Source organism: Plectropomus leopardus, chromosome 5, assembly GCF_008729295.1.
Source record: "Plectropomus leopardus isolate mb chromosome 5, YSFRI_Pleo_2.0, whole genome shotgun sequence".
Taxonomy (NCBI): domain Eukaryota; kingdom Metazoa; phylum Chordata; class Actinopteri; order Perciformes; family Serranidae; genus Plectropomus; species Plectropomus leopardus.
The window spans coordinates 30,364,047-30,391,510 of record NC_056467.1 but is presented as its reverse complement, the minus strand read 5'-3'; the positions used below and the strand labels follow the sequence as shown (position 1 = coordinate 30,391,510).

Genomic DNA, 27,464 nt, shown 5'->3' with positions numbered 1-27,464 from the left:
ATTATTAAATGTAGACATGTAAACATATAGATGGATAGATAGATGATAGATATTCATATTTTCTTGTTTGTTTTTGTTTCTCAATTTTATTTTCTTTCTTTTTTCCTTTCCCTTTCCCTTCTTCTTCCCACTCCCACACTTTCCTTTCTCCTTCCTGGATCTTCCCTTTCCCCCTTTTCCTCTCCTTCCTTCTCCCTCTCCTCTCTCAGCACCAGTTTCTGAAGATGGCGAAGCCTCTCTCCAGTCTGACTCCTCTCATTGTGGCTGCTAAGGAGGCTGCCAAGAACAACCGCTAGCTCGCCTTGCACTCGTAATTCTCTCTCTCTCTCTCTGCCTACCATCCCTCCTTCCTTTCTTCTTCTTTATTTCCCCGACTGCACCAAGTCTGACCCCCCTCACAGGGAGGACGAAGGTTAAATTCTTCCTGTAACTTTTTTTTCGACACTCACTGGACTCGGACAGGAAGACTGGGGGGATTGGGGGGCTAACTGAATGACATCATCTGTAATCAAGTGATGTCAGCGATGACATCACTGCCCCCCTAAGACGGTTCGAACAGCCCAATATTGGAGAGACAGTGTTTCAACAGTTCTTTTTTTAAATCAATGTTTGTTTGTTTTTTTACTTTGCCTGTAAAAGCCCCGGACCACAACAGCCAACCAGCAACCTCTGCTGCAGACTGTGTGTGTGTGTGTGTGTGTGTGTGTGTGTGTGTGTGTGTGTGTGTGTGTGTGTGTGTGTGTTTTAACTAAGGTCCTTGCTTCCTGTCATTCGTCTGTGGGTTTTAGTCAGATTTATTTAATCTTCTCAATTTAATCAAAAAGTGCATTTTTTGATTTTCATTTTACATTTCTTTAGATCAACATTTCTGTGTGTGTGTGTGTGTCTGTGTGTGTGCGTATTTTTGGTCACGGGGGGATGTTTGGATATTGATTAAGTTGATTGTAAGGTTACCTTCTGTAGTTTTTGACACGGAGCAGGAGAGGTTTGGAACTTTGTCGTGTCTGCAGTTTGAGCTGTGAGTTAGAGAATATTAATATTAAATATAATAAAGTGAGACCGGCGGGCTTGGAGTCATCGATGGAGCGAGTTTGGACAGTTTGGAGGTTTTTAAAAACAGCCATTATTTTTCCATGATGTCTTTCCAGGAGAAAGCAACACTTTTCTCTTTGCTCTTTTTACTTTTTTAAAATGTTTTGTAAATAATTCACAGTTGCTGATATTGGACCAGTGTTTCCTTGTGTTCGGGTACCTGGAGGGCCCATAGTCAGACTCAGGTTGCAGGTTGTTGCTCGTTAAATTTTCTCACTGCTGACAGAGAAGCTGGATCCTGATAGAGGAGAGATCTGAGAAAAATATAGGCAGCTGTTTTTATTTTTTGTGTGTTTTTAACACTAATGAGTATGACTCCAGTGATGTAGCATTGCACTCCTATAACATGCTCTGACTCACAATAGAAAGAAGATCAGAATGGATGCAGCACAATTAGAAATATCAAGCTTGTTTTCCTTGATTTCACTGTTCTGAGTTAAATGTCAGAGATGTTACGCTCCATTGTTTGTCAGTCACATGATGACAACAAAGAGACATAAAGTCTTTCCCAGGAGCCTTACTGTCACATTTTTGTAAAAGGTGTTAAAATGTTTCAAAAAGTTGTATTTAAAGAGAAGCATCAGAGATTTTCTCCATACAAAAATCCAAATTCCGATCAGCACAGGTTTCAGGAATCCAAAAAAATAATGCAATGCTGAAATGTGCTTTTTACCCATAATCCATTCTGCCAAACTCGCTCCATCTGCGGCTCTGGGACTTCACTGTCTGCGGGCTCCACGCTGAGACCGTGAGGGAGAGAATGTGCATGTCAGTAACCTTTTTTTTATACGGTACAAGATAGAGAAGAAAAATACTAAATGAGTTGTGTCAATGCTGGAACATGAAGTGGCGGTACATGAAGGATGCTTGTGTACGATAGGAAAGATCATATCCTAAAGTAATACTTCACCCCCCCAAATTGATCATTTGTATGTCAGTTACTCATTTCGTCATTTCGAAGAATCCAAATACGGAGAAAATTGAAATCATCCATTTACAAACTGTCACACATCTCGAGCAGTATAATCAAAGTCTCATTTATCCAAAGCTATGATCAGTATTTCCCAAACACAGGCATTTTTGCTAAAACATTACTTCTTAAAACTTAACTGAGAATGAAACAGATCTATGATCTTGTCAAAGCCAGACTCCATTGATAAAACCAGTAATTTTACATTGCTGAACACGGGAGCTGCTGGTCTACTGCTGCCTCAATCAGTGAGTTTGTTTGTGTTATTGTGTGACTTTGGTGTTTTGAAGCGTTACTTTGGATTCACCAAAGTCACACAATAACACTAACTAACTAACTAACTGATCTAGGTAACAGTAGACTAGCAGCTCCCGTGATCAGCAATGTAAAATTACTGTTTTTGTCAGTTGAGTCTGGCTCTGAAGAGAGCACAGATAAGTTTCACTCTCAGTTCAGTTTTAAAAAGTAAGGTTTTAGCAAAAACGCCTGTGTTTGGAAAGTGCTGATCATAGCTTTGGATAAATGAGATTTGGATTATACTGCTCGAGTTGTGAGGGAGTTTGTAAACATGTTTTTTGGGGGTTTCTGTCAGTGCGAATACCAATGACTTATATTCAACAAAATCATCATTGTCATCATTTTTGGGTTCTTCATTTACTGTTGAGAAATGCGAGAAACAAAGTTTTCATCACAAATTCAGTGGGTGAGTAATTGATATACAAATGATTGTTTAGGGGGTAATTTATTCCTTTAATCCTTTTTTCAGAAGAGTGAGACAAATAAATGCTACGATGGTACAGTGTTGTTGTTTTTTTTCTGCCTGGTGGACTGTTGGCTCCCCGGGAACTCTTTGAACATAAGGTGTATAATTTACGTGCAAAAAACAAACAAACAAAAAAAACGATTTGACAAGACAACAAAGACGACAACAACAATCTGTTTCATCTTTTGTTTACAGACTGTTTTTTTTTATAATCGATTCATGTCAGAAAATGAGTTTTGACTTAAAAAGTAAGATTTGAGTATTTGTTTTGGAGTTTTTTCTGCTGAATTCAAGAAACTGAGTTTTTCTTGCCGAAAAAAAAATGTCACAGGTTCAAATCCTGCAAGAGCCAAAGTTTTCATCAACAGCCACGGTCATTCGCTCTGCAACCTGCAACGTGAATAGAACATTTCCAAAACATCTATTCAAAACTATCACTTTGATTTCTGCTGGTAGTTGTTTTTATTGTTTGTTTTATGTAGTGTTCATGTACCTCTGGCCTTAAACTGTTTCAAAGGTGCAAGACTACTTTAGAACCAGTCTGATGGCAACATTTTGAGGCAACATGTTGAATGTTGATGCTGCAACTTTTGACTTTCTTGATTATCAAATAATCTGATGACCAGTTTCTCTATTAATCAATTTGTAAAAAAGCAACAACTAAACAAACCGAGTGTTCATCACATTTTTAGAGCCCAAGGTGACATATTCAAATGTCCTGTTTTGTTAAAACCAACACTCCAAAACACCAAAGTTTACAATGATGGGAAAAAAGCAGAGAATGATTGGCATGTTAAATTAAAAAAGTAAATGTTAAATTGGTTATCAAAATATTTGAAGATTAATTTATAATTAATCGTTTGAAGCACACAGCTAATTAGACCGGCTGCAGTGCGGCGGATGAATGCTGTAAAAATCATTAACGTGTATAAAATGCCTGAAACTGCTGCCGCGGTGTGTCTGTCCTGGTCTGAACCCCGTCACAGAGCCCGACTTGAAGGACTAATCTGTGGTTTTCCACTCGATTTTCTCTGAGATCAAAATATTAGTTTTGGCTTTCGTAATGTTATTTTGATGGGCTCATATAGGTATGTGTGACAATGGAAATGTTGTCTATCTTTCAAGATGAGCACTGATGTGACTGATCAGAGAAAATGTTGCGATTAACAATCTCATACCAGATGAGCTTCATAGCATTATTTTGGATGAAATTGTTGGTTGAAGGTCCAGTATGTAGGATTTAGGGGGATATATAGGCAGAAATGGAATATAAGTGTGTTTTCTTTAGTGTATCATCACCTGAAAATAAGTATTGTCTTTTTGTTACCTTAGAATGAACCATTACATATAGGGAGCAGGTCCTCGTCAAACTGAAAAACTGTCTCTAGATAAGGCCATTCAAGTTTTTACTTCGGCAGAAGTCCCTTGAGACAAGCAACATTATAAAAAATACAGATTTTTAATGTGAAACTGCTTTATTCTTCTTCTTCTTTTTTTTTGGTTACAGTTTTAATCACCTGGTCCGTTTGTTTTGGAGAGAAGGAATCAAATCACATAACGACCATCACATTTAGCCTCTTAAGAAGCAAACTGCTGCTGGCTTAATGATCTGTTACAACTACTGCTGGACCTTTAATAAAGTTGAATACTATGAATCACTTTGGTAAAAAAAAAAACATCATTTTGCTGTATGATGTGACCATCGACAAGCAGAACACAAAGGGGTTCAGACTTGGTACAGTCTAAGTTCTACAAGGGTTCAGTCCAGGATGAGACGGTTAAATGAAGTGTTCACTCCCCAATGTATCAGAGCCATAATTTATCTGTTTATAAGTCATTTTGATGATTTGAAACAACTCTAAAAAACATAAAATAAAAGTGTACAAAAACGGAAAATCTGGTCTGCTTTTTTTTACATTTAGCAGAGATGAAATTTGCTAAGTATGTAAGTCAGCAGCTGTTTGTTAACAGAATCACCATATCAACTGAAAAGGAAATGATTTGTTATCTCAGCCAGGCATAAGTCTGGAGGGATCATGAGTTTCTGCAAACCAGGGATATGTTTTATTTGTAAATTTCATATTAGCATTTCTAAAGTGATGTAATTTGCATACATGTATATAAACTGACTTTGTAATTGTTAGGGAGGAAGGGAGGTGGGGACAGTGGATGGTATGACATCTATGTCAGATGGCTGCCAGGCAGCAGTCAGCAGCAGATCACCGTTAGAGACCAATGAGAGGTCTTTTCCAGCCGTGACCAAACCGGGTATTTTAAACATAAATGTAATGTTGGGGTTTTTTTGCCTAACCACATGTTAACCACTGTGTTGTCACAACATAAAACTGAAAATTGAAATGCAAAGAGACTTAATGTTACAACATATGTGCTAGTTATACTTATTCAAATGTAGCATATCTATTGTTTGCAGAAACATAGAATGCCAGCATGTGGTGATTGAGTTGACAGTGTATAACTATTAAAATGAAACAGCTATTCAGTTTTGTGCAGGAAAGTGCAAAATATTGAGAAGAATTGAGAGAGTGTGCAGAAGTTCACTCTTTTAAAAATAAGAAAAGTATGCAGAGCAACAGTCTAAAAGATGTGCGTTATGTGATGTGTAATATCTGGGGAATGCCATTCTCCTTGTTTGCAAAATAACCAAAATGCATGATCCTTGTTAACCTGCCATCCCACAGAAGCAGAAAGAGAACAGAGGTATGTTAGTCTGGTCTGCCTGGCTCATTGACCTTTGCTCTGACTGAAGTTTGTGGAAATTAAAATCTGAAGTATCAGAACAGCTGTGTATTGATGAAGCCATGGTGCTGAAGTGCAGACAGATTTGTCATTGAGTAATTTATAATATTCTCTAAACTATATTCCAGTAGCTAGGGGCCAGTAGGCCAGTACGATGTGTTAAACCTTAACAAATGGCCTGCTGGTGTTAATGTAACATATAGAGGCAGATGTAGAGACCTTAGGTAAATGAAATAAAAATACTCTGCATTTGGACTTAACCCTCTTACAAGTGGCCAATTGTGGAAGGTTTTTAGTTTAAATTTTCCAGCAAACAGCAGTCTAGTGTTTTCCCCCCAAAAAGCTAAGCTTTGCTAAAAATCTAAATCTTGCTGAAACTAACCTTGAACGTACAATATGTAATTTTCTGCTGCTAGTTGTCTCTCAATTAAAACAGTAACAAAAGACAGCAATGTCATCATTGGAGTCAGTTTCTCCCAGTTACAATTCTTTGGGTGTCAGTTCAGCAGGTTTTTGCAGGCAGCCAGATCCGCAGAGGTCTTTTCATCTCCAGAATGAACCAGATGATGAATAACACTGAATAAGGAGTGACCTCTCTCTTATCTGGCAGAGTCTGTCCCTCATTGGCTGAGGCCTTTGCCACGGTTTGGGTTTGATTCTGGCCCGTGGCCCTTTGCTGTAAGTCATCCCCCACGCTCTCCCCTTTCCTGTATGCCTTAAGCTGCACTATCCATAAAATCATCCCCACCCCCCCAAATAATATTAAAAAAGAAGATGCCTGTGTTTTTCCATTGCTGGTTAGCACAACAGGGGCTGGAGCGGAGCTGCCACTTATACATTTGCTGAACTTATGTCTCTGATAACTTAAAATTCAGACATCCAATGACTAAAACCCTTCATCTTGTCAAAAGTTAGAGTTAAAGACAACCAAGAGCTAAAAAGTGTATCCCAAATATGTGGCTTAAAACTGAATTAAAGGTCAAGTTGTGACGGTTACTGGCAGACAAACTCAATCCAGATGCATGCGTGACCAAATGACACGGACTAAACACATTTTAATGCAGAAGTGGTATATTTTTTATCTTTAAGTGTCAAACTGGTGGCAAATAAGTGAATTTCCAAAAGATTGTAGCATTCCTCTCAGAAAATGTATCACTCACTGTTGCATTTTGGTCCTAGAGGCACTGCAGTGTTAAAAATACTAGTTCAGTTATGTCAAAATGTGATCTTGATTCTGAAGGCATTTGTTCTCTGAGGTTTCACAAACTGCACAGATGAGTCCCAGAAGGAGAATTACAGCTTTAAATACTTAGGAACTCGTGCACCGACATGTTCACTATTTCCTTGTTTTTGAGCATTTGTCCTGAATCCTCTGGAGACCAGAGCATTGTAAGCTGATTGGACTGTTAAATAATAATAATACTGTTTGTTTATAACATGATTTTAATACTCCTGAAGCCTCTCTGTAAATCTCTTATGTAAACCGTTGTTCTCTTCCTGCGTCTGGGGCAGAAATGAGCTTAAAGTCGTCTGGCTGTGACATGCGCCCACCGCCTCACTCCCTCCGTCCGCCTGTCTGGCCATGAAATTAGATCCCACCTCCTTCCTTTTTGTTCCTTCTTGTAATTAAAAGTGCTGATTACTGATCGCCTGCTTCCTAAGCTCCCTTTCATCAGCAGGCTAATGAGTTCAGTGGAAGTGAGGCTGCACTGCAGCGTGTGAATGAGTGTTCAGGCCCTCCAGTGGGTTCAGTCCTCAGAGTTTCTCTCGTCCTCTTTCCTTGTCTGCATCCTTTTACTGTTTTTGTCCTCTAGCCTCTTTTATCCTGAGATGCCGTCATCTCAACTCTGTCCCTTCATTCAGACTCAATCAATCAATCAATCAATCAATCACTCACACTTTATTTGTATGGCACTTTTAAAACGAGCAAAACTGTAACACAAAGTGCTTCATATAGAAAAAACAGAACCCCCCTCCCTTCATTCTCTCTCTCTCTCTCACACACACACACACACACACACACACACACACAAGCGCATGGATAAAACAGCAAAGCTCTTCCACAGCTCTGACCTCTCACTCAAATACGGTCACTTCTGGCTCCTTGAAACGAACATGGCGATGACCGATATGCTGAACTCGAGGCTTCAAAACTGGGATCCACAGATGAATAGATGATGTCGTGATGGCTGCGTCCATTATTTTTACAGTCTGTCATGACCTCTGTGAATAAGGACCCGCTCTCTTTGTAAATTTAAACATTCTAAGGTAACGAAAACACAGCGAATCTTATTTTCAGGTGATGAAACACTAAAAAAAACATGCTTAATGCACTGTTTTCCATTTATGCCAATATATCCCTCTAACTCCTACACACCGGACCTTTAAAAACACTAAAAAAACACTTTAACAACACTAACTGATTGATGATCTGACTCTAAACGTGTAGCAATAGCGTGTAGCATATTCTGTATTCAAAGCCTGGCTACCATTTTTGTTGGGATTAGGAAAAACAACTCAGTCTTCATGGCAACAGTCTCTGGTTACCAAGGAGACTGAGCTCATGTTAACCAGCTGCACAGTGATGCTGTCATTTCTGCTCATGGTAGAAACCCTCTCTCACTTTCCTTCCCTCTGATTCTCTGTGTTCGTGTCTTTCTGCTTCCTTTAGTCATTGTGTCTTCAGTCTTTTTTTATTGTCTCTTTAATATGTCTGTATATGTATGTGTCTTCCTCTGCCGGTGCAGTGTGGAGAGTAATGAGGCTGATTTCTGCTGAGGTGGCAGAGAGAGGAGGAGCGACACAGCGTGACGCATCAATGACAAGGACAAACAACCACAGAGGGTGAAACTGAAATGAAAACAAGACAGCAGAGAGAAAGTAGGAGTGGGAAATGACACCAAAGACAAAAAATAAAACAATTAATATGAAGAAGTGCTGACATCAGAGAATTTGATTTTGATGAGTCAAAATCATGTTGTAGTTCTCCTATTGCATGCACTCAGTGAAGCCTGAACTTCAGCGTTGGCCCATTTGTCTATGTTTTTTTCTTTCTTTCTTTTTTTTAAACAAGCGGCTGTTTGTGTTTTGTGTTGTCTGTTGTTTAGCCCTACACAGTTACCAGGTTTTCAAAAATGGTGTTAGCTGGTGCTGTCTTTGTTCAAACAATCTAGATACACTTTCATCACTCGTGCTGGGAGATACCTACTCTGAAATATAAGCTAAAAAAGTTGCTCAAAATGACGCTCTACAGACTACAATCACTTCTAGTTTTATAGACACAACAGAAAGGGGGACCTTAGAGCCATTGAAAAGTACCTAGATCCAAAACCCAAAAGTCTGTATTATCACTGTAAACTGTTGAACTGAAACCAAAGAGCCCGTACGCAGAGGTTTCAAATCCAACAAAAGGACTTGTTGCTTGCTGCTAACTCTTTCTGTGTGTGGGGGTCTTCCAGGTAGCATGTAAACACTGGCATGCAGATATCGTGAGCTCTTATTGGTCTTGTGCAAGCATGCATATGTGAATGCGGCACACAGGGAGCTTACAGGCTACAACAGGGCTAAAAACATGACGCCAGTCACATTTTTCCAAACAAGTTGGCACATGAGGGCATCAGGACAATTGTATTACTTGACATTTTGTGGTTTGATTATGTATTTTTTTAAATGTTTGAATCTTGGTCACCATTTGCTTCAGTTGTTTGGGAGATGTGTCGAACGCCTTTTCCCTGTGAACCTCTGGCAGTGTTTTGTGGACTATAAAACTTCACCTGATTTTCCATCTGCATGAGGGTGAATAGATAATGACTGAATTTTCATTTTGGGGTGACCTGTCCCTTTAATGTCTAATATAATCTTTTTTGCTGTGTTTTCACCTATTGCATTTTTTAAATCTGTATTAGCCTATTATATTATGTCTGGAACACAAAATTACAATGTGGCTACAATGAGGACAGAGTTGGGAGAAAGAGAGAGAAAAAGACAGCAAAGGTGAGAGACTCAACAGTAGGTAGTGATTGATTGCCATGTTTTCCCTTTTGTGTGTGTGCACGCGCGCATGTGTGTGTGTGTGTGTTGATTAATGTCCCTTGGTGTTGCAGTGGAGTACCCCCACCGCCACCCTCTCACTCTCTTTTTTTATTGCTGGCTGTTACATAACAGCCTCCACTGCAGAGGAAGAGCACTGCAGAGGACTCCTGCTACGCACACACACACACACACGTGTTTCCATCACTTTGGAGGACATTACATTGACTTAATTTCCTGGAGACTTACCTCAATGGCTCATTAATTCTCAACATTATATACATGCATGGCGAGGATGGAGCCTTCTGTTTGAGCTCTGCCTGAATTTCATCTGTATTTGTGTATGTTTTCTGAAAGGTTAAGGATGCAGACGAAACAGAGCAATGCCACTGGACATCTTAGAGCCAGTCCAGCAAAGCTCAAATGAAATCAATATTATAGCAAAAAGAATTCTCCGTGCACATGTCATGATGGTTTTAATGGCCCCACAAACCACCCCTGTCTACGACACTGCCTCCATTAAAAAGTTCCATTATTATGACCTCCTCCATCGTCACCATGTTGGCTGTATCTTTATGTCAACATTAAGGGCACATGGACGTATCTGGGCAGTGGCAGTCATAATATGTGAAATGAATTTACCCATTTTTTTATGTAAAGGGAGTAGAAATTAGCATTAATCCCTAACCCTGACCCAAGTCTCCACTGCAAAATTTTGTCCTCCAAAGGAAGGCAAATCCCCACAATTTCATCCTTTATTTGTAGGACAGCTTGAGAGAGGCAGGAAAGGTAGGATAGAGAGGGGGGTACAACACGCAGCAAAGGGCCACAAGTTGGACTTGAACCTGGGCTGCTGCAGAAGCCTGCAGCATGTGGGGTGCATGCTCTACCCAGTGAGCTAGAGGGTGCCCCCCAAAGATGAGCATTTCAAATATGTATGTTTTTACAGTTTAATAAATGATTTGATGAAGACAGCACAAAGAGTCGGAGGTTAAGTGTAAAGTGTGTACAGTAAATTTAGTTTATTTTCATTTTATTGGTCAGATTTCCTCTTGGTTATGGTGACATAAGTTTAGTTCTAAGCAAATAAAGGGTTTTTTGTTTTGTTTTTAAAAATCTCACTTTTATCTCAAGAGCAGATAATTTAAAATTAGGATCGGGCTGAGACAAGAGGAAGATTGTCTCTCAGATGCTAAATTTCAGAATTAGCCTATGAGAAAATGGTCAAAATCTCATATTTATGTTAAATTTAGCTCAGTTCAGTCTAGAAGAAATAGGCTGGACAAAGAGGAGATCTTATTTTGATTTTTCTTTCCTCTGCATTGATCTGTATCTGTTCCCAGCTCATTTTAGCTCTGGCTGCAGTCTGATCACTCTGTCTGCTCCTCTCCCCAGGCACACCATGTTTTGGGTCGGTTGTTTTAGTTTATGCTATAGGTTACACCACTGACATGACTGATTTCTACATCCCAACGTAAATCTTTATTTGGCACTTTAATTTGGTTTAATTCAATTAAAAAAATATCTTGTTTGTCATGGTGTGTCTTTTTTGAGCCAGGTTAAAACAATTGCCAGAAGAAATGATGGCCCAAACTATTTAAATATGACCGTGCTATATAAAAAAAACAACATATAAAAAACATTTAAATTGTATAATGCATTAAATTGCACATTTGTATAAATTTGTGCCCTATGTGTAGATATGCTGTTTCATGCACAGCACTCTAGTTTTACATTATTTAAATAGCTCATTACTCAGCTTTGTTTTTAAGTCGCTCCTTCCACTAACAAGTTGAGGACATTTCTTCCAGAAATAACTTTTATCTCCGCAGCAGAGGTAACGTCTGCACGCTGCACAGTGTTCATGTTTATTTAGAGGTGTGTGACCCCTCAAACTTAACTTACAAATAAGTTGAATTTGTGATTTAAATTTAGATCAGGCCAGGCTGTGGTTATATAATAACAACTGTAGCCTGACATTTCCTCGTGTTTGGAAATGTCTTCTGCTCTGTTGTCAGCAGGGATTTGGCCTGCTTTAATGGATTTACCGCCACAGCAACTCCACTAACATGAAACAGAGATGCTCAGACTCACCAGCATTCACTGACAGGCTCCTCTAATGATGTTTGTCCATTAATTACGCACAACTTTGTTGTTCTGTCTGTGGTTACATCCTGAGGCCTGTTCTGAAGAGTGTGCTAAGAAAAGTGGAGATTAAAGTCCGACACCTGACTTGAACAAACCAAACAAGTCATTTGGAGCGTGTGCACTCTTTTCTTAAGCAGCCTGAGGGGTAAAACATGGACCAAATCAATACAGTATTGGCAAACAGCAGAGGTATAGAGAGAGCGGTTCATGGCCTCTGGTCCACAAAACACAATCAAAAACCACTGAGAAAGGCTGGCAAGAAATTACAGATTGACTGAATGTGTAAGCAGCAACTACGTTTACATGCAACAAAGTAATTTGAAAAACAATATTAAATCTTGAACACAGTACATTCAAACAGAACAGAAAATCAGTAGGTTATTAAAACGTCCTGTATAAGAATATATAGATATTAAGAGAAAGTAGTTTTTTCAGCTGTGTATTGCATTCAGCAATTTTAATAGAAAAAATTAGTGTCATGCAGTGCATCAAAAAGCAAACAAATGGAACTTCAAGTGAAGATTTGTGTGTAAAGCATACAACACCAGCTTCTCAAAAATGAATGTTTGTAAGATTTTGACATGCTATCATATTTCATATCACATTTGTCTACAATAAAATTTGTAACAGGTATATGACAGATTTGTTTAGAGAGAGATTTTTCGGGAAAATCAGCACAAACACCATTACATAAACCACGGATAGTCAACTTGTTATGCATGGGGACACATTTAGCAAGATGACAGGAGGCAAGGGGCCTATCCGTGGAGCTCCATATATGTTTCTAGGATTTTAGGATAATTCTCTGATTTCAGGACGTTTTTAGGGATTTTAGAACATTTACAGGATACTACGACATTTTTAGAAACGTTTCTAGAATTTCAGGATGTTTCTAGGATTTTAGGACATTTCTTGGATTTTAGGGAAATTACTAGGATTTTAGGATGTTTCCATGATTTAAGCATATTTTGCATGTTGTAGGACATTTTTAGGATTTTAATACATTTCTGGGATTTTAGGACATTTCTCGGATTTTAGGGCGTTTCAAGGATGTTAGGACATCAGGGGTTTAGTTAGGACCTCTCTCAGAGGGTGCGGGGGTCCTCTACTGGCACTTTTTTTTAATAAACAAGCTCTATTTTGATGCTCTTTATGCACTTTGGCACCCACAAAAACAATTCCCTTTGTAAATCACTTGTTTTTTCATTTTTTTCGTGAATTAAAAAATGGTTGGCTGGCACCCTATCGGGGCCTAGATTTGGCCCGCGGACCGTAGATTAATATCACTGACATAAACTGAGACAACCTACAAAAGCAAACTAACAAAAAAACCAATTCACCAATTAGACCAAGTTTGCTTAATATGTGTATGTTGATTTGATTGGACAAAAGGGAGGTAGACTTTAGGGCGTGCTGTCGTGACGTAAGCAACAGGTGGGTTGGAGCCCCTCGCGGACGCCTCGTGCCTGCAGTTCTCCTCCCCTCAGCCAGCCGGTGAGCGCGTGCTGGTACCGTGCATCCCCGTGTCTTCAGTCACACAGGCAGCAAGACACGGTGCTCGAGCGGGGCTACACTGCTGCGCGAGACAGTACTGCAGCACACACGGCTCGTGCCTCAGAGCGTATTTTTCAAGCTTAACGTTAATTAAAAAAAATAAAAATAATAATAAAGAAGAAAGAAAGACGGATAAAAAGACAGAGACCGAGAAACGGACAGCCGAGCTGCTAACAAACGTCCTTAAGGTAAGTAAATGTCAATTTATTTTGTACAAGATGATTGTTACTTGTGTTTAAGCGACCTTTACATTGTAAATATCAGTTTGCGATGAGCAGACTCTTCGCTTTAATGTGAAATTCAGTCACTTTTGACACAGACAGCGTCTCCGTATCGCGTCGCCACTTGAGGTTAAAGCCAGTTGAACGATAACGCACTGATTAGGGACAAAACAGGATTTGTTATCCTCCTCCCTCTGGCGCATCTGTTTAACATTCTGTCTTTTCTGTCTTGTCACATTTAGCATTTTTCACGGAAATATTGTCAGCTGTTGTCAAAGTCTCTTTAGAGCTGCGACTTCATACTGGTTTTTATGTTTTATCGTGATTTAAGTTGCTGTCAGTTAACGTTTTTTGCGCAAACTACTGAGAAGTGTTTAGTTTCAAATCGCAGAGTCAAAGCACAAATTGTTTAACGTTTCACAGTGACTAATGAGTTTTAATTGTTCTTTGTTCGTTATTTGAATTGACGTGTAAGATTAGATTCAGGTTTAGTTCTCACATGCAATGAACTTGCCTTGGTGTTTTGACGCATAAAGAGAAGGGATAAACACAAGCAGATTACTGCAATAGTCAAACAAAAACAAATTAGAAAAATGACAATAAAATATGACAAAATAGTGCACTGTGTACAATTGATCAGTTTTTAAAGGTCCAGTGTGTGGGATTTATGGGGACATATTGGCAGAAATGGAATATAATACAAGAAGTAGCCTATTTTTTCTTAAGTGTGTTATCACCTGAGAATATGGATAGTGTTTTTGTTACCTAAGAATGAACCATTTAAATCTGCACAGGGAGCAGATCCTTTTCTACAAAATCTAACATGATTCACAGTCATTTTCCTGAAACCCTTTTATTCAGTGTTTTTACATGTTTTGTTTACTGGGTTCATTTGTTTTGCAGAGGAAGAGACTTTTGTGGATAGTTCGGCTCCTGGTTAAAAACCCCTGAATGGGGATTCTGCATCTGGATTTGAAGTTATCAGAGAAAAAAGGTGAGCATTACCAGCAGCCCATCAGCAATGAGCCAAACAGGGTGCGAGAAACACTGATTAACTAAATCCCCCTAAACCTTACACACTGGACCATTAAAATGAAGGATAATTACTGTTTTATCAGGATTGCCATTGCAAAACGTATTTATTTCTCTGTTTTGTAATGACTATCAGCTGCTTATTGAGATCATTTTTTCTCTTCTTCTCATAAGTGACAGAGGCTACAGTGATGTCTAATGTTGTCCCATAGTGTTAATTATTCTGTCAGTGTTGGGCTCAAACTGCGTTTCTTCTGCAGATGGTTGATTTAGTGACATTGTTGTGATTGATTGCTTCTGTTTGCCTCAACTGGGAATCATGTTTCTGACCGGCTGCCTTATTGTTATCCGGTAGATCTGTACAAATCAATACACGACTACACACTGACAGAATTTCTGCTGTTACTCAATGAGGATAGTTAGTGGTCTGAGTCACGTGGCAGGACATCAGAGATATTTATGCATCTATCACAGAGCCAAGGTCAGTCCATAGACCTACAGCTGTGAAAGAAATAATAGATGTGGAAGACGCTTTATGTTCTTGTTCTTATCACCATGGGGAGTGGATATCAAGTGAAAAATTGCTAGAAATTTAAAAAAATTGCTAGGAAGTCTCTGCTTGACATCAGGACAGATGCTCAAAGTAATATTGTACGCTTGTGTGTGTATCTATCCAAGACAGTTTCTTTACTCACAGTCTTAGAGTAATTTAATCACATTGACCAACTTATAATACACCACCAGACATCATTAGGCATTTCTTCGGCTCTATGTTTACTGAATTGATACCTCATTACACAACAGACAAGTAGGAATGCACTGATTGTGATATTCTGGGCCGATCCTAATTTTTTTTGTGTGTGTGTGTGTGTGTTTGTTTTTGCAGTTATTTATTCCCTCACTGAAACAAATTTTCCGGTAAAATTACTGTAAACTCCTGGCAGCTGTAGTTGCCAGCATTCTCTATTTTACTACTACTGTTACTGTAATTTACCTTACCCTGTATATTACCATTATATTTATCTCAGTATTCTGCATTCTGTCACTCCATTAGGCCAACTTCTGGTAACACAGCCTACAGCAGCAATTTGTTACAGTTACAGTGTTTTGTGTAAGGAAAACAAAGAAATCTTCATTATGAAAAAAAAGAATTGTTATAAAATCCTTAAGTCCTTCATAACACTGTCTTTGAATGAGAACAAATTCAATTATGAAAATGTATGAAACAACCTTTAATATAACCTTTCACAGCCTTTTTACTGACATGCTGCTGCTGTGATAAAATAACATAGCTTCTGTTCCATTGACGTGTATTACTTCTTGCATGTAAAATTGACATTTTGACATTATGGCTTTGGCATATAGCTAGAGTTAATAGTCAAACTCATTCAAGGCCGATATTGACTCTGCTAGTTGTACATGACTATTTTAACATTTTGGCAAAAGGCAACATTTTGGCAAACTGCAGCAATATACCACTCACCATGGAACAAACATGAGTGGAACAACATCAATATGATATGAATATACTGCTTTTCCAACACAAACACTCACACACACACACATACACCTGGAGCAGACGTCATGTTAACTCTCGCACAGATGTGCAGGTGTGCATGATGCAACAGCTCCTCTGGCGCTCTGCAGCCTCCTGACTGACACTAAAGCTCTTTACATCTCGTCACAGAGACTAGTGTTCACTTTCTGCCAAGCATCCCTGTGTTTCTGTGTGACATCAGTGCTGCTCCGTCATTTAAGGTCACAGCCTAGCAGCCAGTTGTATGCAGAGATCTTGACGTTTTGTCCTCTTAAAGACACAATCAGTAATCTGGAAACACTCACAATTGAAAACAGAAGCTGTAACGCTGTTTTTTTAAATTGTCCTTGTATCCTCAGAAATTAACCATTGGGGCTGCGCAGTATGTCATGTTGTTGTCTTCATTGCAATGTCAACTTGTGCAATAAACACATGCCAAAATGACTATGATATGGCACTCAGGGATTTTTTAAATTACTTGAAAGAGAATATCAGTAAAAAAAAGTTGCACAACATTTTTGCATCACATATTTTTCTCAAACCACGCAACATGAGTCATCTCTGACATTGCTCTTAAAGTCTCTCACCTTCATGGTTTTCCCAGAGGAAGGCGACAAGAGTTGCTCCTGAATGAAAAATGTGTATGCAGTGATGCAGTGGAGGAAAAAAGGCAGATGTTTGGACTGACAGCATCAGGTTTGAATTGTGAGCTCCTTGACTGATGATTTAAATGTTCAGTGTTTAACTGAGTCTTTGCTAGACTGACGGAAAATCTGCTCTTTTGTTAAATAAAAGAAATCTAATATGTGCTGGATCAGTTTTTATGTTGAGAGCAGTGGCTGGAGGGATTACATTTTTGGGTTATCTATCCTTCCCACCCTCGTTAATGTGATATCGCAACAATGCCTTGAGGAAGCTTTTTTTTAAAAACTGTCCACATGGTCTCAAAAATGAACTTATCAGAATTTGGTGGTTAGAGGTCATTGTGACCTCAAAAAAGACAAAGCGTATTTTCTGCTGTAACTGAAGTAGTCATACGCTAATTATGACAAAATGTCAGACAAATGTTTAAGAGGATAAAATGTTGAAGTGATGACATTTTATATCCAAAGGTCAACTTCACGGACACTAATCTTGGGTACTTAACCTGAAACTGTGCTGATTGTATAGATCTCCTGTACTGCTGTGGGTAAGATGTGTGTGAAGAATTTATGTTTTAGAATATGTAGCTTCTCTGCAGCAACATCCATATCTGAAGCATTGTTGGCTGTCATGGCTACATATGAGTCTGGACAGGCATGGATGTAAACCTAGAATTGACTGGTTGGTGGAGGCATAGAACTGCAAGGAGGTAATTCTAGTTGAAACTCAGGCCACGTTTAGTTGAGAACAGCCCCACTAAAAACAGAAAAGTTTGTCCTTTGCATTTTTAAAGAAATCCATGTGCATATGATAACACTGTGAAAACGATACTAATGTACATGGATCTGTAAGAACAACTGAAAACGTTGTAGTATGGATGCCAGCAGTTGGCAGTGTAGCTTTATAATGAAACACCATAGAAGAACACCATGCGCCTGCGCATAAAGGCGTTATTCAACAAAGCGATGAGTACAAACAAACAAGAAGGCGCTGGCGAATGCACGCACGAGAATCAACAGCTTTGTCTGAACGGACGATGAAGTGGGATTGTTACTTTGAGTGTTGCTGGATTATAAAGTAGTAGTAGATAGTCTGAAACGTAATGCACATGTGCAAAGTGCAGCTGTGATGTCACCATTCTCACAGGGATCCAAGCATTGCCAGTTTATATGGCAACAGATGGGGTGCTATTTTAAAAAAATGATACTTTGGAACCTGCATTAAGAGGTCTGCGTTTTCAGGCCCCGAAAACACAGTTGTCGTGTGAACATTTCATACAGGAACCATTCCCGTGTAAATAGCCCCTCAGCTTTGTTGCTTTTAAAGTAAAAATATTTCTGGAGCAACAACCAGCACTGTTTCCATGTTGTTGTTTGGCTAAACAGTTACGCATTTTTGGTTTTATAGCTGACGGCAAGAGGCCGCAGCAGAGTCTTTAGACTACATGCACAATGATTGCGAATCCCTGTATGACAAACTGTCTGTGTTAGCGCTGATGCTCTTTCTCTTCTTTGTTTACTCCTTAAAAGTGAAAAGCTTCTAGAAAGATACATTTATAATGTCTAGCTTGGATGTTTGTTGCTTTTGGAAATATTGCAATAACCATAATGTCATCATAGGTGAGACAAGAGCAATCAGCCTCAGGTGGGCTTCTGACCCTCACGTTTGCCACTCAGCAGCTTGAATTGATTGTGTCGCCTGATGGCACCACAAACTTCTGACTTGTCTAAGGAATCAAATCGATCAGCCAACTCTGACCTTTCGCTACATGACACGTCTACAAAGGTTTAGTAGGAGTGTATGTGTTTTTTATGATTGTTTTTCTCACTGGAAAATTAGCACAAAACAATGCAAAGTCGAAGAAGATTTTGTTGCAGTTTAGTTGAAATTGAAAGCTCTCAGAATCAGAATTCGCCTGTTAATTGTTTGTAAAAGGTGCTTTCCGAGTCATATTTTAACTTCCTGTACAAGTTAATTAAGTTGGTTTTATTACTGTGAATGAGTATTCCCACTGGCCGACAGAAATCCCAGTCTAGCAGTAAAAAGCAATTAAATCATCTTCTGATATGGGTTATTTCCTTCTCACCAAGTCTGTTCAGACACTGTGATGATGACAACATGTAATGAGCAGTTTCATGAATAAATCAATATGTTTGTGTGCTTATCATTAATCTGCCATGACTCATTAACAATCGGTGCTTGTTCATAGTGTGTGAGTGTGCTGTCTGGTTTGTGCTCAGATAGAGAAAAAGAGATGCCAGAAGAGACAAGCTGTTCATTATTGAATGATCCTGACTGGACTGTGAAAAGAAAAAAATATGGTATATATTTGTTGGAAGTTGTGATTTTTAGTTGGATTTCAAAGGCAAATGTTGCTTTTACAGAGAGAAAGTAGATGCTAAACCAAATTAGTGCATTGCAGGTTGTCAGTAATGCTGTTTAGGTGTACAGTGTGTTGAGATCAGTGGTGGAAATTAAGTACAATTTGAGGAACTTTTCTTTAACTTCTGTATTTTTTATTTTCTGCAACTTTCTACTTCTTTTTATTTGATAAACAAGTTACTAATTATGGGTTAGGGTTAGGGTTAGGGATTTAGATTAATGAGTACAGTATAGAATGAAGGAAAACATTATGATACATAATAATAAGTCAATTTAAAGCTTAATTGATCTCAGGGGGAATTTCACAAGCTACTCAGAAGTACAGAAAATAATTACCAGCTGCAGCATTACAATCACAATGCATCAGTACTTATAATCCAGTAATGTAATATATATTTCCCTGAGATGGGCCACTTTGCATATTGAGTACATTTCCTTTTGGTACTTAAAAAGTTTTGAGTGCAGGACTTTTACTTGTGACAGAATATTTCTACACCATGGTTTTACTACTTTTATTTCACTGCTGTAAAGATGGTCTATACAGTAGAGAGACACAAATACTTTTGAAAAGGGTGCTGCATAAACAGAAAAACAGAGGGAAAAGACTGTGTGCAATATCATGGTAACTTTACTATTGGATAAAAGTATCAGAATCAGAATCAGAAAATCTTTATTGTCTGTCATAACAGAAAATTGTCTTGAATAGTATGTGGTGGTTGTTGTTGAGGAAGTATTGTCTTGCTACATGTCCACTTTAATGGACATAAATCTTATAATAAGAGGTTAAGTTTGTTGTACAGATTTGGTTGAGATATTCTGTTAGTGCTTTTTAGTTTAAAATTGAGTTTGCATCATTGTTTTAAAAGTAATTATCACCATTTTGTACACAAAGAATGACTTTACAATAAAATGTTCACATGAGCACATGCCTGTGGTGTTGGTGGCGTTATCTATGGTGTGATGTGTTTGGACAGCGAGTTACCAGCAGAGAGCTGATTGGTCTGAATACAGAGGGCTGCATTGTTTTATGCGTACTGTCTCCCCTGATCTCCATCTGTCTAATATCTATTAATCTATATCTTTCTCTGTTTTGCCTTCATGTTGTCTGCACAATCAGTCGCAATATTTTTTCTCCTCAAATGCTATGTTTTGCTGCATCATCTCTCACACTGAACACACACACACACACACACACACACACACACACTGAGACACAGTTGCAGTGTACAGGCAGCCTCCAGCTTTGTGTATTCAGCTCTGTGATTGCTTTTTTTCGTCACCGCCGGCCGTCTCCTTGCTTTACCCAGGCAGTCTGGGACCAATCACATTCAGCTCTAGCATGTGCTGCTGGGTATCTCATTGGGTTATTTACTTCCAGAGTCATTTCACATGAAATACAATAAAACTGATGAGCTGGCTTGCATTTATTTATCCAGAGTGTCAATTTGCATTTTGGTGAGAATAATTTCTCTAGAATTACTAATTGCAGCTATTTGGCTATTTACATACATCCCTACAGCCCATTCTTATTGATCCCATTGCATGCTGTAATTGGTTAGTAATAAGGCTATTCAAAGGAGGCTGGGACACGCTCTTTGACCCTATGGGAGCTGAGGGGTGTGACACATGTGCAGTGTAACACATGTATTTTCAGCACTGTCAGTTGTAACATAAAGGAATTATGGCCACTCAGGTGCTCTGTGGGTGCACCCGGCCTGTAAAAACTTTTTGAAATACAGTCAAATTGATGGTGGTCGATATAAAATAGAAAATTTTCATATAAAAAGCTTTTGTTTTTGATCTTTTGTTAAGGATCTTTTCAGTAATTGCACAGTTGTAATTCTCACCCATGTTTTATCTAAATAAATTTTGGACTGTGCACGCCTCAGTGAAACGAATTAATCTTTTTCATGTTCTATGATAATCCACCAGCTGAGTCTTGGGAAAGTGCAGATCAGATTTCACTGTGCATGTGTTGTACCCAAATGATATGATGAAATATGATGCAGTGATTTCACCTATTTTAACCTCCTTGGTTGGTACTCATCACGTCGACACATCAAGGTCGCAAGTGGTTAGGATCAGGGCAGTGAGGTCACAGATAGGGATATGGCTGGGCAAAATAAGGATCTTTAGTGAGATATTAGGTTATATCGTCTTAGATATTGGATATTGATATATTGTGATATGGAATAAATTGTGTTTTTCCCTGATATTAAAGGTTGCATGACAGTAAAGTCATTTTCCTTAACTTTATCAGACAGTTCTACTTGTTTTAATACTTGCCTTTACCCATTTAGTCATTATAAATATGTATGAGTATTAGTAAAAAATGGAATTGTGTAAATAATTTTTCACAGTACCAATAGTCATTCATACAAAATTGTCACATCAAAGAGGGAATTTGTAAAAATTTTGCAGTTCTAGCATTAATGACATGCTTTTGAGGAGATTTAAAACCTTCAAGATATTTATCGGGCTAGCGTTTGTCTACATTGTTTATTGTTTATTGGAGATTGAAGTGGCACATTTTTGAGAAAAATCACACATATATTGTCAGATAGTCAGGTGACGTAGGATAAGGAGCGACACAATACATAAGGGCAATAAGACATGGTGGATGAACGGATCAAGCACAGCACTTTCAAGCAGGAGAGTTTGATTGGTGTGTGAGTTAATGTTGGCTTGTTATTTTTATACTTAGATGACTTATTTTCAGTTTTTAGGATGTATAAAGCTGCTGAATGCACACTGTGGAATAGAAGAATAGCTGGATAGACACGTTCATGTTCATACACCCGAGTGCAAATAGCATCTGCCTTATTTAACCCCCATAGTTCCATTAAGATGATCCCTGTTTTAAACAATATATTTAAAATGTTTTAGACATTCACATATTGTTTTCTCAGCACTGACCTGCTGCACATTCATATGTCTACCACTCATACCCAAGGGGATCATTAAAGTTTAATCTAATCTGGTGCATAATCACATCCTAAAACCACAGTCGTGCGGCTCTACAGAAGCAGATGGGATTAAGTGCCTGGTTTCAAGGGCACTCCACAAACTCTCTGTGGACTCAAACCAGTAACAAGCTGCTACTGTCACTGTTGGAGGAAATGCTGGTTTGCAAGCAGAAGTTGTAAAAGTGCCAGTTAGCTGATTAAGCGTGGCGTGTTTATCAGACGTTTACCGTCAGACCACTGCCAAGTTAAACTTGTTTGTTCGATTTACCTTTTGTTGTTGTTTTTCCTTCTTGTCCTGAGATGACTGCAGCGGGAGTGAGATAAGCACACCACTGTAGATATAGATGTTTTTTATAATATTATTCACAAACAGACACAGAGGGGTCGGCATTTGAACACACATAACTGAAGACACGTTGTCATTGTCAGTTACTGTAATTTATTCCACTTGGACCAATTACATTAAATAGACACAAAGCTCTTTCCATCACACACACATACAGCTTATCTGCTTTCAAGCATAATCAGTTTTTTTGTGTGTGTTTGGGAAAAAATAAAACTTTTAATAACTTTGTTAAACCTGGAGGAGAACTGAAATGTAAACAGGTTTTTAGACTTTAGTCTTTAGTTTAGACCTGCTTCGACAGTAGAACTGAATATTCGACTGTTCCCTCCTTTTTTTTGTCATTGTTTAGAGTTTTATCAGGATTAAGCGGGATGTTAATGGCAAAGTGCAACAGCATTTTTTTGCTGATAATAGATATCAAACAAAAGCCCGGGACAAGATCATGTTGAGTTGCCACTTCTAATCAGAGGGCAGAAGCTAATTGTACCCCGAACAGGAAAAGCTTCTCCATGGGTCTGGGTCTGCAGCTCCCTGTACCAGAGAGCAACGTGAAAGCAAGAAACGACCACTCTGTAGCTAAATCTGACCAAAATATCTCACTGAGTGACAAAAGTTAAATGAAATAAAAATAACTGCTTGACTTGAACAATTTCAGTCGATTTAGCGTTTTCCGACTGATTTGATTTGTATCTTAGACTTTCAAGGGGCAGCCCTAATACTTTCAGTGGCCAGATTTGTTAGTACACCTGTACGATTTATTGCAATAAAACACAACAGCTCTGTCATAAATTTTCATCTTTCTATAATGATTAAAATGTGTGAAGTCAATTATATGTTTAGCATCAACATCATAGTTAAAGGTAGTTCTGTACTGGACTACATTATATCCAGTTTACTGATAGCATCACCTCTCAATGTAATGCGATCTAACACATCACTATCACTAACTATGACCTCAGTGCTTCACGCTCATTTAAGGTGTGGACTTGTATTATTGCCATGGATATGAATTAGGTGCAGCCCCATATTTTTTTAGCTTATTACCTTTTTGGTGTATCTGAACTAAGAACTGTCATGCCAAGTTACCCGCTAACTGTGACCAATGACAATCTCTAAATTACTTTTAATACAGAAGAAAACATGAGATTTGAAGCTGTTTGGTGCATCTTTTTTCTATGTTTTCTAAGCTGTGAGGTTTCTTTCCCTGGTTTCATAAGAAGAAGGACATGTCGGTGTTGAAATATTGTGGCTCTCCATTGGCCTCTCAGCTCCCTGGTTGCTGTAGGAGAACAGTCCATGTAAAGAGGTGATATATTTTCAGCTGTACTCAGCCCTGTTGAGTTATAATTTAATTCTTGGCGGGGACACAAGGCAGTCGGTAATCCTGTCAGATGTAATGGAGCTGAGCAGCCAAGTGAAACATGACAGATTGCTAACCTGTTCTCTACCCACCTGCCTCAGTGCCCCACATCACCCAGAGATGAAGATGTAAGACAGCTACAGCTCTGATGTTTTGATGGTGCATTTATGGCGACCGCTGTGTTTAGACAAGGGCTGCATAATGAATCAATATATTATATTTGACAAAATTGCAATATGACAATATCCTTTACCCTTATCAAAAATCACAGTAGCTGCAGTTTTTTTGACAAAGGTAAAATGTGTCACAACATACTATTATAAATAAAGCATTGTGCTGCCACAGCAATGCCTTGGCCAACAAATCATATTCCAGACACAAGGCAGCATGCTTGTTTGGTACAGGCTCCAGCAAAATCACATCATTTTTAGTATATTTTATTTGTATAAAAATGTAGAGTAACAATTATCATTCCCACTAAAATTGTAATTCTTATTGCAGTCACAATATCTGTCAAAATTAATCGCAATATAATTTCTTTGTCTATGTCTATCACATAAAAGAAACAATATTCATTAAACTTATCATTTTAGCAATAATGTTAATGACAATGAAATGAGTCCTAGCTCAATCAACTTATACTTTAGCCTACACTTTAAGTAAATAACAAGACAGAATCTCCTGAATAAAATTAAGTTGAATGTGTCTCTTTTAGAAAAAGTGTAACCATAGCTTTGAGCAGCCACTTTTTATTTTATTTTATTTGCATCTTTTTCTACATTCCTTGGTAGCAGTTGCTCCATGCTGTCAGCTCTCACAGGACTCTCTGAAGCTGTTGTTCTGTCTAACAAACTGTCTGTGCAAAGTAAACAATTGATTTGTTTGGCTTGATTGAGTGAAACTATTATCAACTCGATTAGCTGCACCCACAGTCTGTAGCCTCAAACACCAGAAAAAAACAGCGCTCTGTGAAGATTATTCTTTATTGTCATAAATTTACCAGAAATTGATAAGTGGTCCAGATAGAGCTGTCAGTCAGTTTTGGTGTGGATTTTATTCTGCCATTTGGTGATGTTTGCTTTAGAAGAAAAACCAGGAAGCCTTGATTTTTTTTTTAGATTAAATCTTGAAATACTGTCTGATCAGCCTGCTGTCGATGCATTGCAGTTTATGAACTGCTGAGTGGCCTGTCTGAAGCCAGAAATCGGTTTCTAATGTTAAAATATAAGCTGGCACGTAGGATCAAATTTCAAAAACTCAAAAAAAAGAAAAACACTAATGGAAATTCTTTCCAGACTGACTCAAAGTAGAGATAAATCAGGTCCAGTGAAAGGCTGAAAGCTTCCTCTACTTCCTGATGAATTCTCCTTCACTGCTGCAGTCTAAAGGTTTGGTAAGCTGCATTAGGTAATGTACCAGGAGTCTCAGTGCTGTGTTTTACCTGAGGTAACCTTTAACCTGACTGGAACCACATGTAATCAGACTTACAGAGGACTCTGTAGGGATGCTGTTAAGATCGGATAAACCCGCCTGTACAAGCAGAGCATACAGTTTTATTCTATGAGGGAGTTTCTGTGTAGAGTTTCTGCTGTCCTGATGTCATTGAGGAGTTTGTTCCACTGTTGTGGATCCAGGACAGCAACCAGTCATGACTTTGTTGAGATGTAGCTGGGTCGTTCATTTTCTCGCGGGGAATACCAAGCTGATTGGCTGTAGCAGAGTGTAGTAGATGGGCTGGGGTGTACGATTTGACCATGTCCTGGATGTAGGATGGATCTGAGTGATTCCCAGCACGACAGGCAAGTACCTTTTATATTGGATTTTAGCAGCCACTGATAGCCAGTGCACATGGGCAGAAAATGGCCTCCTGCGCACAGTCTTTGTAGTTCATATGCATTTTTTCGTGGTTATGTGTCTCTTTGGGGTAATTTTTTGTTAATCTGTGATTTTTTTTCCCTCCTCTGTAGTTATTTTGTGACTCTTTACAGTTCATTTGCATTTCCTTTTGGTCTTTTTTGGGCCTCTTTTGGTCATTTTGAGTCTTTCTGTTCAGTACATGTTAATTTGAGTGACATTTTGCAGGCAGGTGTTTCCATTAGTCATATTTCATAATCACTATTTCAATTTATGCAATTTGAGGGTTAGTGGAAACCCATGTACTGTTGACGTAATACCTGTGCAAAGGGCTGTAATGAAATCTGAACACAAGTGGTCAGCTGGAGATGCATGATAGACACAGGTATGAATGGCGATGTGTCTTATCTGTCCACTTGTATTTGGATTACCAAAACAAATGCTAATACTAGGTTTTACAGGCTTTAGCTCCGAGAAGGGTCAAGAAAAAACAAATAAAAAAAGTCCGCCCCTCATCAACAAACAGTCCCTAAATGTTCTGCTACTGATCCTGAAAAACAAGGACAGGTTGTTTCTCACGACTGCTCCAGTTTCCAGAAACCCTGTTCTACTTTTCCAAAAGGACGGATTGTTTAGAAAGTATTCAGTGAACAAAGTGTGCCTTTTCTCCTCTGCTGAGACCAGGGACTATTTAGGTCGAATGCAAAACAGGAATTAATCATTATGGGCTCCTACACTCAGTAAATCAACCAATCAATCTAGCAATCAATTTATCTATCATGTTAGGTTAACATAACAGACTTTTTACTGGAACAGGCTTAAAATCAGAGATTTCTAACAGTTCTCACAATGTTATATATGCATCATCCAGAATACAGCAGCCCTGCAGTTTTGATCAGATCACCTTAGACGCATGTTGAGGTCTGAACAGGGTGACTGTTTTCCTTGAGCCTCCATAAGTGACTGGGGGAAAATGTACGACCCTCCCTCTACCATAAATACAGCAATAATTTCTGTTTTTATACGTAGTGTCTGGCTTTGACAAATGATGTATTTAAAATTTTAAGTCCCCCCCAAGTGCTTAAAAGATTATTTGAAGTGCCTCCTCCATTTTAACCCCCCCCAGTCCCTTGGTGCTATGTTGCACCCTGTAAAAAAACTAGTGATTGTTTTGCAGTCTGTCCATTGTTGTGATCTGAATATCGACACTCATCCAATTCCTCCACATTACAGTTGAAGTGCAGCCTGACAGGCACTTGAGATGTTTTCAAGGTCATCTTGACGACCATGTTTCTTTGTTTACTGTTTGTGCATCAGAGCGTGTGCCTGTGTTTGTGTGTATGCGTGTGTGTGTGTGTCTGTACCTCAGGTTATTGAGTTCTTGTACAGAGATGCATACAGAAAGAGGCCCATATGCCAGTGTTTCTCCTGTTTGTTGTCTGTTTCCCTGTCGGTGTGATGTACCAGAGGACATCCCACACGGGGATCAGAGCAGTGCTGCCTGTCTGACTCTGTGTCAAACACTGACTTACCTGCGTCATGTTGCTCCCATGGTGCTCGGTGCTTCAGTGGTTACAGCTGTTGGCTCACACCTTCCTGGGGCTCTGCATTATGTGTCTTGCTTTTCTATGTACAGGGCTTAACAATAATGATTGCCAGATTGCCACAGTACAAATAAAATCCCATGTTAGGCCAGTAGATAGCAAGTTATTTGCCCAATTGGGCAAGTGGTAAAAAAAAAAAAAAAAATTAAACAGAGCTGATGATTGCAGTAGGTAAGGGATGAACCATTTGGCTTCTCTCTCTCATCT

At 38.8% G+C, this 27,464-nt stretch overlaps 1 protein-coding gene across 1 annotated transcript in view; it reads right to left on the bottom strand.

Moving 5' to 3' along the window:
- Positions 1-27,194, bottom strand: part of LOC121943503 (glycerophosphodiester phosphodiesterase domain-containing protein 5-like) — a 38,528-nt gene extending 11,334 nt beyond the window's left edge. The window contains exon 1 of the mRNA XM_042487022.1: positions 27,186-27,194. Within this exon, the coding sequence (XP_042342956.1) occupies positions 27,186-27,194 (9 nt within the window). The remainder of the gene's footprint in view (positions 1-27,185) is intronic.
- Positions 27,195-27,464: the final 270 nt, after the last annotated feature.